General features: G+C 31.2%; 1 protein-coding gene across 1 annotated transcript; it reads left to right on the plus strand.

Moving 5' to 3' along the window:
- Positions 1-4,831: 4,831 nt before the first annotated feature.
- On the plus strand, positions 4,832-9,575 carry LOC122598326 (E3 ubiquitin ligase BIG BROTHER-related-like). The gene is made up of 7 exons (XM_043770919.1): positions 4,832-5,186; positions 5,312-5,657; positions 5,748-5,827; positions 7,718-7,759; positions 7,872-7,993; positions 8,068-8,176; positions 9,343-9,575. The coding sequence occupies exons 1-7, from the start codon at positions 5,022-5,024 to the stop codon at positions 9,391-9,393; spliced, it is 915 nt and encodes a 304-aa protein (XP_043626854.1). The 5' UTR covers positions 4,832-5,021; the 3' UTR covers positions 9,394-9,575.
- Positions 9,576-16,044: the final 6,469 nt, after the last annotated feature.

A 16,044-nucleotide genomic window follows, 5' to 3' on the forward strand; every position in this document is an offset into this window, starting at 1 on the left:
TTTATTATGTCAAACATAAAGATCGATGATTACCTTTATGTTATACATAAGATAAACTCATATAAGCAAAAAATCTCAAATAACCGTGATCATGAGTATGTTCAAGAAAAGAAAATTCTCATATATTTATTTAGATAAATTATTAGATAGTAAAACAAAACTAATTTATCAATTTGATATGGTTGTCATTATCCAACATGTTAAATATTATTCATCAACCTTTTTCCTATATAATCCATAATTACCTTTTTCTTCTTAAGATATACCTTTTAAGTTGATGATATATAAATATATATGTTGTCTACAAAATACCATTCCTCCAATAATGGCAATACCTTCAATCTTCCAAAAGCACTTTTAAGACTTCACACTTCAAATTCACAAGATCTTAGTTTCTTCTTCCAGAACCGCCTATAAAAATGTAAACATCTAAAACATAAGCGAATGCTTAGTGAATATACTTGCATACATTTATATACACGAAGGAGGGAAACGCACAAAGGACTATTACATGTATCCTATGGCACCGTCGTGCCATACCCACATGCTCACCTTTGTACTTTAACACTATACATGGATCCATATAAGCAAAACAACACAAGCAGTATCATATACTTAGGATTCTTAGGCCCAGTCACAAGAGGTTCTTTGGCCTCATAAATCACATAACAAGAGGTTCTTAGGCCTCATTCATCACATTGTCCCAGATGGGCTTTAACGCCAAATCGATTTTCATACATGAAATCCATCATCATATGGGAAATCGACCCAACGTATACATAAAGGTATGCAAATTTACTCACCTCCTCCGCGACTCGAACAATAACTCGACATAATGGCAATGCACAAATACAAGCTTTCAACCTATCATCACATCATAATATGTATATAAGCTAACATTTACAATCTTTACTAACCCAACTTAGTCATTCTTAACATTTCACTAACATTTCTAACCCAAAATCATCACACTTTATCATTGAGTTGCTTTTTATCCAAAACTTTGCTTAATAAAAACAATTCATCATCATCATCATCATCATCATCATCATCATCATCATCAATAGTTTAACTATAATGATAATCACTCTTTTCTCAAAATCAATATTTTCATTCCAACTTGTATATTCTTAGTTAAATACATAAAGAAACTCAATAATAAACTTAAATGAATAAGAATTTTGGGGTAACTGAGAACAAAGGAGAGGGATATGGAAAGAATAAAGTAATGAAAGAGGAATTCATTGCTAGTAGTAACGACTTGTCACGATGAATTGGTTCATATAGAATCCATGTCCTAGGTGTATCAAAAAACATTCTTTTCACTAAGCGTATATAATAAAATAGAGTGAAAGGGTCCACCCCGAAACCAATGGAGTACCAACTAACAGTTGAGTCCTCTCCGAACAGCAGGAGATAGTTTTCCATCATACGGCTCACCAACTTCAACTATACAAAACTCATTTTCTAGCAAAATCCCCAATTTTTGATGTCTCAAGAACCCTAATTCGATAAAAGAGATCAAAACTAGGTTAAGGAAATCAATACCTTTAGAATGGAAGATAAAATATTAGGGTTTTCAAATCACAATTCCTTCCCCATGTCTTCTTACTAAATTTCGGCCACCACCGCCACCCCACTCTCAATTTCTCAAATTCATTTCTTCACTAATATGGATTATTATTATTAATTCACTTGGAGAATTCTTGATAGATTAAGAAAATGGATTTTTGAGTGGAGTGAAATTCACAAGAGGATTCAAGAAAAGAGAAATTAGATAATGGAATGGTGAGCAATAGTCTAGGAAGATGGTTAGCACACTATAGGGCTACCACACCCCTTTTCAAATTTTTGTGGGTAAAATACCCAGTATCTATCAAAGCTTCAACTAAATTAATCCCAAATGTAAAAATAAAATACTAGAAACTTATTATAAGAGAAAATAGCGTGAATACCCAAAAATCACTTTACATATACGAAAATACCCCCAACTTTTTTTGAGTTTTCATAAAATACCCATTAAATTGCAAATCGCAAATCAGATTTGCGATTCAGACCCTAAATCGCAAATGAGATTTGCGATCTGCGATTTGTGATTTACGATCTGCGATTTTAAGATTTTTTAAATTCATGCTTGATATAAAAAGATCGATATCTAGCTCCATTACATCACCTAATGTTAGTACTTTTCTTCAAGTGGCAAAGGCAAACGATGTGTCAATGCTTTGCTTTAATGAAAGGGAATTCTATTTTTATCCAGCTCCATTGTCCACCGTAGCAATGTCAAAATGCTTACTTGTCTTCTAGTCTAGTACAATACAAACCCATGAAACAAACCATAATTTGATGATTTTATCGATATTAATTTCGGCTATGACAAAGTGGCAACTGACCAAGTTCAGATTCTTCATTAACCGTCTCACTAGCACAATATACAGGATGCAGACATATTCACCAAAGTTTTACAATCATCCCTATGGACCCTATTTTCTTAATTTTTCACTGCAGTTTCAATGCAGGGACGTATTGATATTTACTACTACTACTACTACTATTGATATATTTAATACGAGTAATTTTGGTAGAATAATTTTCTTGTTATGATTGAATTACTTGGTTACACAGTTTAATAATATCGATCTGTTTATATGAAACTTGTAACCTTAATTCAAACCAAAGCATTGACACATCGTTTGCCTTTGCCACTTGAAGAAAAGTACTAACATTAGGTGATGTAATGGAGTTGGATATTGATCTGTTTATATCAAGCATGAACTTAAAAAATCTCAAAATCGCAAATCTGATTTGCGATTTGCGATTTAGGGTCGCAAATCGCAAATTTGCGATTTGCGATTTAGGGTCTGAATCGCAAATCTGATTTGCAATTTGTGATTTAATGGGTATTTTATGTAAACTAAAAAAAAGTTGGGTATTTTCGTATATTTAAAGTGATTTTTGGGTATTCATGTTATTTTCTCCTTATTTTAATGTCAAAACTATAAAAAGGGATTCATTTCTTTACCTTAAAAAAACATTGAGATGTTACATAAAAGTTAGAGAGGTTACCACATTTGGATTAATACGAATTAAAACTAATCTATTGTTATGTCCCAGAGGTGTAACGGAATACCAAAGTATCATGTACACAAATAGTTGTAGGGGGGTGAATACAACTTTTCGTTTTTCCTTAACTAACTTTTAAGAAAATGGTTTTAGAGATTCACAAAGATAGATATAACTTAATGCAGTAAGTATGAATCAATAAAACAGTAAAGCAAAATAAACATTATTGAACACAGATTGCGTTTTTCAAATGTAATCCTTTATTAAGATTTAATCTATACAAAGAATTACAGGGTTGTTGCGGAAATAAGATAACCTACAATATCTAAACAACCCTATGAAATGACAAACAACAATCAGAAAATTCTGGCTCAAGAGAAGCAGCCCAGGCTGACTTCTCACAGACGAAGCTGTGTATAAGAGCAAAGAGAACTTTTGTGAAGAATGATTTAGAAGAATGTCTGCATATGCCTTCAAGGATTGAAGCTTTTATAGGCGAAAGCTTCAATTGCTCTTGGTATCCAAATATTCCACGTATATAAATTTTGTTGGATGATCAGGGAATATTGGAACGTGCCTTCATCGTACTTGTGGTCCCCAAAACCTGCATCACGTCATTTTGATCGTCCAATGAGAGTATGGACATGCACATGCAAATAAACCACCAACCCAGATTCTAGGAACCTTCCTAGTCACGTCATACGTCCTTATCAACGAATCCAGGCTGTAATCTTCACTGATTGTTAGACACAGATTGCTCGTTTGTCAAAAGCAAATCAATCTAAGTGTTTCCAAGTTGACTATTAATCCCAAGTTGTCTTCCACCAACAACTTGATCTTCTATCTTCAATCCTCCTCTTTGACTTGGACTGAATGCTATGACCATTTGATGCAGCTTGAACAACACTTGCTTCCACAAGATATAACAATTACAAAGTATGAAGCGTAATTTGGGTCAGTTGCAGATCGCAAGCTATGTCAGCTTAGTCTGAGCCAGATTACAATACAAGAACCAAAAGATTTACAAGTGTTTTTATACAGATTTGTCATCATTAAATTTACAGCATTCATTGGGACTCAACATCTATGTATAACGATTATCTACATAAACACAAGAAGGAACAAACTCTCAACATCTTATCTAATTATAATCAAACTAATTGTAATATTGTTTTTATTAGTAATTGTAATCGACTATAATTAAGATAATCATTGTTGTTATTAACGATTGGAATCAAACTATATTTAGGATACAGATTCTTCTTATATAAATTGAACCCTACAAATAAAATCACAACACACAAAATTATTGAAAACCGCATGAACCAACTGCTATTTTTATTGTTCTTAACAATCAGGGCTAACGAAAAAAAATCACTTTTTGCAAGACATCAATGAGAACTCGGTCAATTGTGTTATTAAAGTTAAAATATTGTTACTCTGGAAGAATTTGTTTAAAAGAAACTCTGTTACACCACTTTGATATTATTTAGTATTCAATATTAAAATTTAAAAATCTGGATTTTTTTTTAAATATATTTTTACGTTTAATGTATAAATATTTTTTTCCCATATATTCATAAAAACAAAAAACCGTGTATTTGATACAGGGTAAGATCTAGTTTCACATGATAAATCAACCCATCAACATACTAAATATGTTTGATCCCTGTATTTATTTAGGTCATTAAGTTGTACAAAGGAGTAAATTTGAAATGGGCCAGAATAGGATCGAGTGTCAAACCGGTACCGGTCAGAGAGAGAGAGATAAACCGGGACAAGGCTTAAACGTATGGGAAGCTAGTAACTTGTAAATAGTGTATTTGTTTGGTTTGTTTGTAGCACAGGGTTTCCTTCTGGCGGTTGCGTACTAGTGCACTTACTTGCTGCTGCCGCCCTCCCTTTCCTTTCCTTTCCTTATCTTGTCTATTTCAAATTCTCGAATACATTTTGATTTTATGGACAACAATAACAACAACAAAAAAGACGAAAGCAGCAGCAGCAAGATGGATTCAAACCCTAACAACAATAATTCTGAAAACCCAACTAGTACTAGAAGACCCTTCACCAATCTGAGTCAAGTTGATGCTGATCTTGCCCTTGCTCGTACTTTACAAGACCAGGTTCTTCTTTCTTCTTCATGTCCATTTTGACTTGCCGTTACTCTTTTTTTTTTTTTTTTGTATTCATTTCGTATTAATTGAAATTGATAAAAAAAAAAAAAAAAAAAAATTTACTTTATAAATAGGAAAGGGCATATATGATGTTGAGAATGAATAATAATAATAATCATGGTGGGGATGTTGATGACGATGAGAGTGATGATCACGAGAGTTGGGAAACCGTAAGTTATGTCAATGATGACGAATTATTGGATCATCACAATAGCGAACAAGAACAAGATGATGACGCAGATGCATTTGATATCCATGCTCACCTCGGATCTGAAGGAGGAGGAGTAGCACAACCACCAGCCGTTGTTGAATTGGATCCCGCTTCTTTCCCAAACGACGAGGCTTATGCAAGAGCACTTCAAGATGCCGAGGATCAAGAAATGGCTGCTAGACTCTTGGCTCTCACTGGCATTCATGATAGTCTGTTTTTCCGCACCTTCTCCTTTCCTATTTTTCTCCTTTCTTTTCCTTATTTTACTTAACAATCTTTTATCTAATGCTCTTTGTCAGTGGTTACCGACAATGACCAAGATGATGACCACGACGAAGACGATAATGATGTTGATGATGACGATCATCATCACCGCCAGGTGATATTCTTTTTTCTCCATCACTTTTCTTTGTTGATTTAACTTGTGTAAATTGATAATACAGCAAACGAATTACAAATGATTATCATTTGATATTACACGATTCCTGTTCACAATAACTCAAAAATCCATCTACATATGAGGCTATGGGACCAAAAATCTATGTTTTTGGAAATAATCTTTGTTTCTGTGAATAGAAACCAACCCACTCTCTCCATTCATGCTTTAGAAATGAAACTTTAATTCTCTCTCTTTTTTTCCTTTTTAAGAAGAAGAAGAAGATGTTGAGATGTGATTTCTGTTTGGACTGGGATCCCACCTTAGGACCGAAAACTGAAATCCCATTGGCATCTCACCGAAATTGACTACATAGCTTACGACAGCCTTTACTATGTAATATTATGCTTAGCGTTTTGTTCAATTTTCGTCAATCAACAAAGTGCTTTTTTTGTTTAGAATTTCTATAAATCCTACATTTTTCAAGCAGATTTCATATAGTAATATTTCGTGCAATTTCTCTATGGTTATTTGATATAAACCTTGCGGTGTCATTACGTATCAGTGAATCCCAGTTAAGATCTAAACAATGAGTTACTGCTATTCTTTGTAATGTACGTATTCTCATATACATTTGGAACATTACACTGATGGGATAAAGTTGTCACACCCTAAATTTCACATGAGCTATGCATCTTATACCGAAATACAATTTTACCACGTTATATTAAGGTGTCTCTCCAAGTCTAGTGATGACGATAGATATCTTGCTCTTGATGGTAGAACTGTAATTAAGTTTGTAATCTAGTATGAGAAATGTAACAGCAAAGATTATTGGCCGCCAAATGGGCAGGTTGCTCAGGTCAGTGATTGCATAACGTGTGGATGTGGGTTTACTGGTTTAGTGGGGTTGATTGTCAACTGCCAACACTTACTGTTTATTTATTGAATAATAATTTTAGTTGTAACTATATGAGAGATAGTTGATATGTGAATAGGCTTTATGCTACTTTCACTGATTAGCTATTTCCATTTTCAGTTGAGCTTTTATAATTTTCCCATTTTAAATGTTGGTAATAGAGTCATGGAGCAGAAGAAAATAAAAAACGATGTGGTAGTAACCTTGGGCCCAGCGTAAGAATGAGTCTTGGACCTAGTACTGATCTGTTAGAACCCAGACTATTGAGAAAGTTTAGTAGGTAAAAGTGTAAATATTCTGCAAAATGCGCGATAACAAAATTTAAAGTGGCAATTACATGGCTAACGTTAGAAATTGGAAAATGACAAGAATTAAAGCAATGCTTTCCACAAGTATATCCTTGGGATAAGCATCAACAAAGTAGTATACTGTAATAATTTTTGGTAACTATCCTGAATGCAGGACGTGGTGTTGGTTTCTGTAAACCAGTCCATACTCTTATTTTGACCTCTATAATATTTCACAAAGCTTTTATTTTAATTTTTTTATATTTCACAGCAGTTCCATGAAATATCTGGACTTGGGAACCATTTCTATTTTCTAATTGTCCTGAAGCTCAACAAATTTTTTAAAATTCCAGAACAGAGGTCACTTTTGAGGGGGTATGTGGTGTTGCGTTTTCAAAATAGATTTTGCATTTTCAGAAGTGCGTTTTGAAAAAGCATGTATGTACATGCTTTTTCAAACTGCGTTTTCGTACCAGATGATCACTTTTTTTAGCCAAACAATTTTTTTACGTTATATGCGTTTTACAAACGTAATAATCAAATAATCACTTCAAAACGTAATCCCAAACACCCTTTGACTTCCAGAAGTGAGGAAGTTTAATTATCTTATCCATATACAATTCCAAACTTGCTTGGCAATTATCTCTTAGTTACTGTTTGGATCACCGAAGTATTTTTCTCATTCAGGATGCATGGAATGATGTTGACCCGGATGAACTATCATATGAGGTAATATTTGTAATAAATTATTGCTCTACATTCAACTCGGAATCTTTTTAATTTTGACTGAATTACTTGTTTGGTCTTCTTTTATGAGTTGCTCACATGTGAAATGTTGTAGGAATTGATTGCTCTGGGTGAAGTAGTTGGAACTGAAAGTAGAGGCCTTTCTGCTGATTCAATTGCTTCTTTACGGTCAATGACATACAAGACCCAAAATATTCAGAACGGAAGCAGTGAAACGTAAACACATTATATCTCTTGCTACTTGTCCAGATTGTGTCACACTGATCATTTTTATTTCTCTCATATCTCAGATGTGTTATCTGTCGCTTAGACTATGATGATGGTGATAACTTGATCTTGCTTTCATGCAAACACTCATACCATGCTGACTGCATAACCAATTGGTTGCAAATAAACAAGGTACGTGAACTTGATTGATTTTTATTCTTTTTGAGTCCTACAATAGTTATCCAAACTCAAATTCTTCTTTTTTTTGTTAATTTTTGGGAGAAGGGTTTGTTTTGCTACTATTAGGAATATCTTTCTTTACTACATTTGACAGGATTATGAGGTTTGGTAAGAGCAAGGTAGTTAAAGGTGAACTTGAGGCCACAATACCTCATTACAGCCTAAGGGTAGAGGCGAAATTTAGGCAAGCTCCGAGTGACATAAACTGTTGTATTATGTAGATAGTATATGTGACACGATATAAACATAAATTCATAAAAACAAATACCTAAACTAATTAGTCAACAATCGGAAAGTTACCTGACAAAACCTGACCAGTATGCTGTAGTCCTATACTAACAACTAATTAGTCAACAATCTAACTCTGCAAGTTATATTAGTCTATAGAAAAGATTGAACTATAAGATAGGTAGATAATAACAAAATCCAAGAATGAACATCACGACGAACCTTTTGACTTTGTTGTTGACTGATAAATAATTTGGTGACATTGGGCCGACCAAAGTTACAAAACTGATCATTGATTAGTGATTTAGAGATTTAGGGCATGACGTAGAAACAGGGAAAAGAAAGAAGGGAAAATAATGGAGGGAAGTTGACTTGATTACAATGGAAAGTAAGCCATTTGGATGAAAAAATAGACTTTAAGGAAATAGGCTGTTGCTTCTCTCCTCTATTCTATGCGCCTCGTTGAGTATGCAAGAAACTTGGCTGCGTCAACAAAATGACTCTTTAGTTTATTAAGATAATCTCTGTCATCTTAAAAGGATGGAGATCCTTCTTAAAAATGCCTTTATAGTTTATTAAGGAGCCTTTCTGACTTTCTCAAAAATGTCTCGTCTTGTTGCCCATTTGACCTTTTTTCATTTTTAGACCTGTTTGTTTATTTTTATTGTGCTTGGTTCTTTTAAGGTAGGACATATAAGAAGTCAACCTTTTCTTAGTGTGAATTTGCCACTAGTAGTTCTTATAGTACATCATTCAGTCAGGGGCTTATGACAAATTGACAAAACATTTGTAGTTTGCTAATTATTGTTTGCAACTTCTGTTAATGGATAGTGATAATACCTTATTATCTGTTTTTGGAAAAACTAATGATGAATGTCATGGCCATGCAGGTGTGCCCTGTTTGCAGCACTGAGGTCTCCACATCTGGTGCTGCTAGTTGATGTACATGATGGTTACAGGTGAGGAAATCCTGGTTTCAGAATTCATTGTGTGAAAAGATCGTAATCCTCATTTATGATAGTTAGTGGTGTTGTATCTTGGTTAGCAATCTTTTGTCATGGAATATTCTTTGGGATTGTGTTTCTGATTTGTCTAAATGTCTTGAATATTGGTGTTTGTTGTAGTCAATTATCTCAATATATCACCACCGGAGGCTAGACCAAAGAAAACGTTTAGTGCTGCTGGTTCCCATTTTCTGACTGCCATTTTTACACCCCTTTATGATTTGGAATCAGCTACCAACTGGGATCAATAGATGCATATTATCTAGGACCTTCCTTGTGGCTTGGTTTTTTTAATTTGTGTGTGACGTTGTTTACCAGGTTTGTGGGTTGGTTTCGGGTCTCACCATAAAGTAAAAAAAATCCTAGAATGAAAACAACTTTACGTCAAATTTGACCATTTCACACTATACATCTATCCGACTTTGATTCTTTCTTCAATTCAATTCAAATATTCGAAAATTTTATTTTCACTTTTATTGTTTGTTTTTTTTTATTCGAAAATTTTATTTTCACTTTTATTGTTTGTTTTTTTTAAGTTTCATACCTACTTATAAATCCACTATTACAAACGAAAGAATCCACATATATCTTCTAACTAATTCGTTTTGTTTTTTAATTTATAATTTATGAACCATATATGAGTTAACTAGATTATTGTCCCGCGTAATACGTGAGAAAATATATTTTTATATTTATATATATTAAAAATACAATTTTCTCAAGTAATAATTAACAAATTACTAAAAATTCAATTTTATTTTATCAACATTTGTTTATCTGATCTTGATAGTTTTACAAAAATTTATTTTGTTGTTCATTAAGTCTTATTAATTCAATGCCAAAAGTTATTACATATTCATGTCATCACAAATATCTCGATGTCATTTGGATTTTCATGTCATATCATAAAAAATATCACATATGACACAATCTTTAAATGGTGCCTAGGCATACAACCTTCTAAACCGAGTTGCAAGATTGTCACCATTAAACCAATGATCATTCCAGAATCTTGTCTTATTTTTACTCTCAACTATTCTTTAATAACATCATAAGGGGGCTAGCAATCGAGTATGTCTCTCAGAATGAGGAACATATATTTGTTCAAATATTATTACCATTTGTTTTACATAGGAACACAAACTGAACCATGAATGACATGGATAGTTTTAAACCTCACGGCATCAAAGTTTTGTACCACATGTCATATCCATTTGTACATATAATGCTAAATTAAGAGCATCCATACCACCAAAACGTAAACCACCCACTTTTTTACCTGCCTTCCAGTCGATCCATTGCATTTTATTTTCCTAGTTCGACCCTCCTGCCCTCTCCTCCCTTACCCCTTCCACACACAAAAAAGATGAAATTGTGATCTTTATCAATCGAATAAAGAAAAATAATATATCCCAAATACTTTGAATTGCCGAGTTAGAATCGATCATATGTAACACATTAGTATTGAGTTTAGATTTTATTCTAGGATTAGTACTTCAAAATGTAAACAACTTTACATAAATTGTCATAGTATATATCGAACTTCAATCATGTGCATTGTAAGTAACAACTTTCAAATCATGTGCATTGTATGTATCCGAGTATATGTGACAACCACATACGCTGCCACTTGCAAGTTTTTTTTATTTGTTAAATACATATAATGCACAGGATTTGAAAGTTCATTACATAATATGCATAAGATTAAAGTTCGATACACACTATGATAAATCGTGTAACGTTGTTTACATTTTAAAGTTCTAATCCCTTTATTCTATAATAACTTTGAAAAATTTATGAAATATAACCATCAATGGAGTCTGACGCTAATTTTTGGAACAATGTAAACTTTTTTAAGGGTATATTAGTAATTTCGTTTCTACAAAATTTTAATAAATAAAGAATACCTTCAAACGTTAACTTTGTTATCATAAGCCTCTTCTTTGAAAGTACATCACTTGTTTGAAAACATTAGTCTTGAGATAAACTTCTATATTAGTAGAGTAAAAATTTTGAGTTGTTTTGATTTTATAATATAATAGGAAGAAAAAAAGAGGTTGGAAAAATGGTTTTTTTTTTTGTTTTGGTAAATGTAGAGTACATTGATAATATAGTTGTATGTTAATACGTTATATTTTTTTCAAATTCTTTTATAATAGTAATCACAATAGTCACGCATATTTACAAGCTAAATTATATATCATTAATTTTGATAGTTTATTTCATTTTGTTTAATAAAGCGCAAATTTTCTGTCACTACATGTTCCAAATTTGCATATCAATGTTAAAGGTTGATGTTCTCAAAGTTGTTACTCACCTAAGTTAAACTTGGTCTTCTCAACACTATATCACTTTTCCCATATATATATATATAATATTATAGATACAGGGTGTTACGACATATTAATATTCAATTTTTCTTTATTATGGTTTAAAATATAGCTTAGTATTTTTATCAATAGAAAATTGATCTATGTATATTAAATGTAACATATCTTAAATATTTCAATTAAAATATGCTTTGTTTTTTTTATATGATATTAACTATTATTCTATTGGATAAGATATAAGATAAATAATATTATTTTATTATCTCTAAATATATATTTGAAAGAAACCTTAATTCATAATTGAATAAGTATGAACCCTTAGATGAATTTTAACTTTTATTTAGAGGCATTCAATCGAATGATGATGTCATATATCTTATTTAACTTTTATATATTTAATTTTATTTTATTAAATTTAAGTTATTAATACTTCATTATTTAAGTTTATAGACATTAATAATTAACCTATTTAAAGATATAATTATGTAAACTAATATTTTTATATTTTACATTATTTTTTATCTTTAAAATTTATTTTTAATGTTATTACAATAAAATTTTCCTTCTATTAAGTTATACTTTTGTATAGGATTTTAATCATATAATAAATAAAATTTGGTTATAAGGACTTTTGTATAGGATTATTATCATATAACGTTTTTATTAAATCAATGTTTTGAAAACTGGACCGGAGTTAACCCGTCCTTGTTAATAAAGAACTAAAAAACAAATATGGAATTTATAGTAAGCTATCACAGTTATATATCAGAAAAATAATTGTATGAAAATTGCAATGATATTATGCATAGTTTTAAGTTAGATTAACACAATATGCGATATATTGATTGATAATTAAATTGCTTAGCAATTTTAGTAAATTATTCGAGCAAAACGTTAAAACACAAGTGCAATGACAATGCAGACATATCCGGATGAGTGAAATACATCCAAAGAAATGAAAACCTTACTTAGCGAGACCTTTGATAGATGATGTATCCTTTTTTCAATATTGTGGTTAAATAACGCACAAATTTATATGAGAAACAATGACTAAGGTATTTTACAAAAGCGAACTTCATGCCTAAAAGCGAACTATGTGGTTACTGTTAACTGGAATCTAATCGACGACTAATGTAGCTTCATGTTTTTTAGTGGTTTAATTTTTATCTGGTTAAATATTTGTCACCTTATAAATTTTATAAAAACTTAACATGTCATTAATTTTTTTTGTTTTGAACGACATGTCATTAATTATATATGTTTTTAGCGTATTATGCGGGTACTAATCTAGTTAGTATATATATTAGCTATTAATGTATTGAATATATAATATTAACTATAATTCTATTAAATATATATATATATAGGGTAAAGTTATTTTGAGAACCTTTTTTTTTGCGAGAATCTTTCAGAACTTTTCAAATCAAGCCCAATCGATGATTGTTCTTTACATGAAAATTGTTTTTTGATTGTTTTCTGAATAACTAATGTGTAATTTTGAAGTTTATAATTGTGTGGAGCATGGATTATCATTCGTTATACAATAATCTAGAGATTTGGATTCTTGATCACATGTGCACGAATATTGCTATGATCACATGTATGCAAGTCAATCACATGTAATCATAGCAATATTAGTGCACATGTGATAAAGAATCCAAATCTCCACATAATTGTATAACGGATGATAAACTATGTCTCCACACAATTATAAACTTCAAAATTACACATAAGTTATTCAGAAAACAATCAAAAACCAATTTTCATGTAAAGAATAATCATCGGTTGGGCTTGATTTGAAAAGTTCTCACAAAAAAAAGTTCTCAAAATAACTTTTCACTATATATATATACATATAGGTAAAAGTTTGATTTCTTGATTAAAATTATTGGGTAAAAAGTGTAAATTTGTGATGAAAAAGAAAAAAGTCTAAATTAAATTAAAAGAGGTATATATATAGTAGCTACTATTTTTGATTTCTTGATTAAAATTAATGGGTAAAAAGTATAAATTTATGATGGAAAACCAAAAAGTGTAAATTACATTTAAAGGAAGTATTTTTTGTATAATTATAAAAAGTATAAACATTAATATTGTCATTTAAGAAAGATGAAATAATTAAATTTGATTTAATGACTCTAAATCAAAGAAGAAATTTATCTAAGGGTTCTTGTTTGTTTAGGGATGAATTTAGCACCTTGTTATATATATATATATATATATATTGGTAGATATATTTAGGAAAATGCTAAATGTTGTTTTAAAAATTGCACTTAACGTGCATAAAAAATTATACACTTATATTAAAATTACACCCTCTAAATTTTATGATAAGTACATAATTATTTAGTTATCTTAAATGCGGCTTGGGATTTTGTTTAGCAAAACTCGTATACCTATACCTATAATAATGATCAAAGAAAAATTAAATTAAAAGTTATTAATTTTTACTAGTGTCCAATTAATATCATAAGGACACATGTAACATGTATTAAATAGGTAGTATATTCTTATTGTAACTAAAAACCAACTGGGTTAGATCAGTGGTTGTAGCTCATGCCTATGGAAACAGAGGTCATGGGTTCGATCCTCATGCCCAACAAGGTTGGAGGTCCTTTTCTACCTATGGTAGAACCTGGAAGCAGCCTCTCTACCTTTGGTAGGGGTAAGGCTGTCTACATATCAACCTCCCCCATACACCGTCGAAGACGGTATTGGGAACCAAAACCCGTAGAAGGCGGCATTGGGAGTTAATTTACTTTACTTTTTATTCTTATTGGAACTATAACTTTACATTAACTCAACTAATCTTTTGATATGGAAAATGATCCCTGCACAACATAAATTTATCATACACAACAATATATGCATTAAATAGTTGTACAGTACAACTGTTTGATGCATGTTTTGTTATGTATGGCAAAATTATATTGTGTAGGGATCACCTCCCTTTTAATTTTTACCAAAATATCCTTAATTATTCTCATTAATCTTTCCCTCTTATTTGCCTATCTAGTTTGCCGCCATATTTTTGCTCTATCAATTGTGAAGTACATATATCTTTCACTCACGTTAATTTGTCCATCTTGTTTTCACATTCTTAAGATTCAATATAAAACAAACTCTTAGCTGACATTTTTAACATAAAATAACTACACAAAATCCCTCTAGTTATTGGCTATCATGATGGAGTCGAGATGAAGTTTCCAAAAAAATCTTCTAATTACAACTTCAGCAAATGTCGAGATCGACCGACACGCTTGCAATGATGCTAATAATGCACAAGTTGCCAAAAAACGAAAGAATTGATGGGCACAAAATTACAACCCCAACTTTCATTATAAATGTTAAATTGTACTGTATCATCATATAAGAATGAAAGTACTGTTTCTTTTGTTTTTTAATGTTTCACTTTATTACAGGTAGTAAGCTTCACCTTTTGGTTGTCAAAATCAAAAGCTTTACCTTTTGGTTTGTATTGTATATTAGGAATAGGAATGGGAAAAATAAGATGAACGAGACATTGGTATGGCAGAGAACTTAAATGGCCTTTGGAAAATATGTATAGTATATAGCAAAAATCATTAATTGGTAGAGGAAAATATTATAGGGAATCAGCAAGGATAATTTTGGTAATAAATAAAAGATTAATTGAGTTAATGTAAAGTTATATTTACAATCTCCTCCTCTACTAGAGGAGGAGTTGAGATAATGTAATGAAACCGTGGCTGTCAATTAGAGAGGGTATCCACGTCAGTTTTTGATGTCATGTGATGATGAAATTGCTAGGTATTTCATGGTGTTTATACTATGTGTATATATACTTGGGCGGACGTTTGAATTTTGTAAATAAAAAGAAAAGTGTATGGGAGAATGGAGAGAGAAATAAGAGTCAGATCTATTTGTCTTCCTCACTTTCTTTCATCTGCTCCTCTTTCTCCCATTCCCCTTTCTTCTTCGATTGTACATCTATATCTATTACCTTTTTATGTATCGAGATACCGAATGAGTTGTGTATGTAGATCAGATGCTGATGATATGAGATATGGTTTTCATTTTGAGGTACTTTTTTGTTGTTGGCATATACATTTGTATTCATCTTTGGGTTTTTTTTTATATGTTTTTTTTTTTATATAGATTTCACCGTTTTTGTTTCTTGATTCGTTGTTGATTATGATGTTATTAGTGTTATTTATATGTGAATTGAAGAATTTTCTTTTTTATAAAATTCTATTTCTTTTTTGTTGAATTTATGTGG

Source organism: Erigeron canadensis, chromosome 4 (assembly GCF_010389155.1).
Source record: "Erigeron canadensis isolate Cc75 chromosome 4, C_canadensis_v1, whole genome shotgun sequence".
In the NCBI taxonomy this organism is placed as follows: domain Eukaryota; kingdom Viridiplantae; phylum Streptophyta; class Magnoliopsida; order Asterales; family Asteraceae; genus Erigeron; species Erigeron canadensis.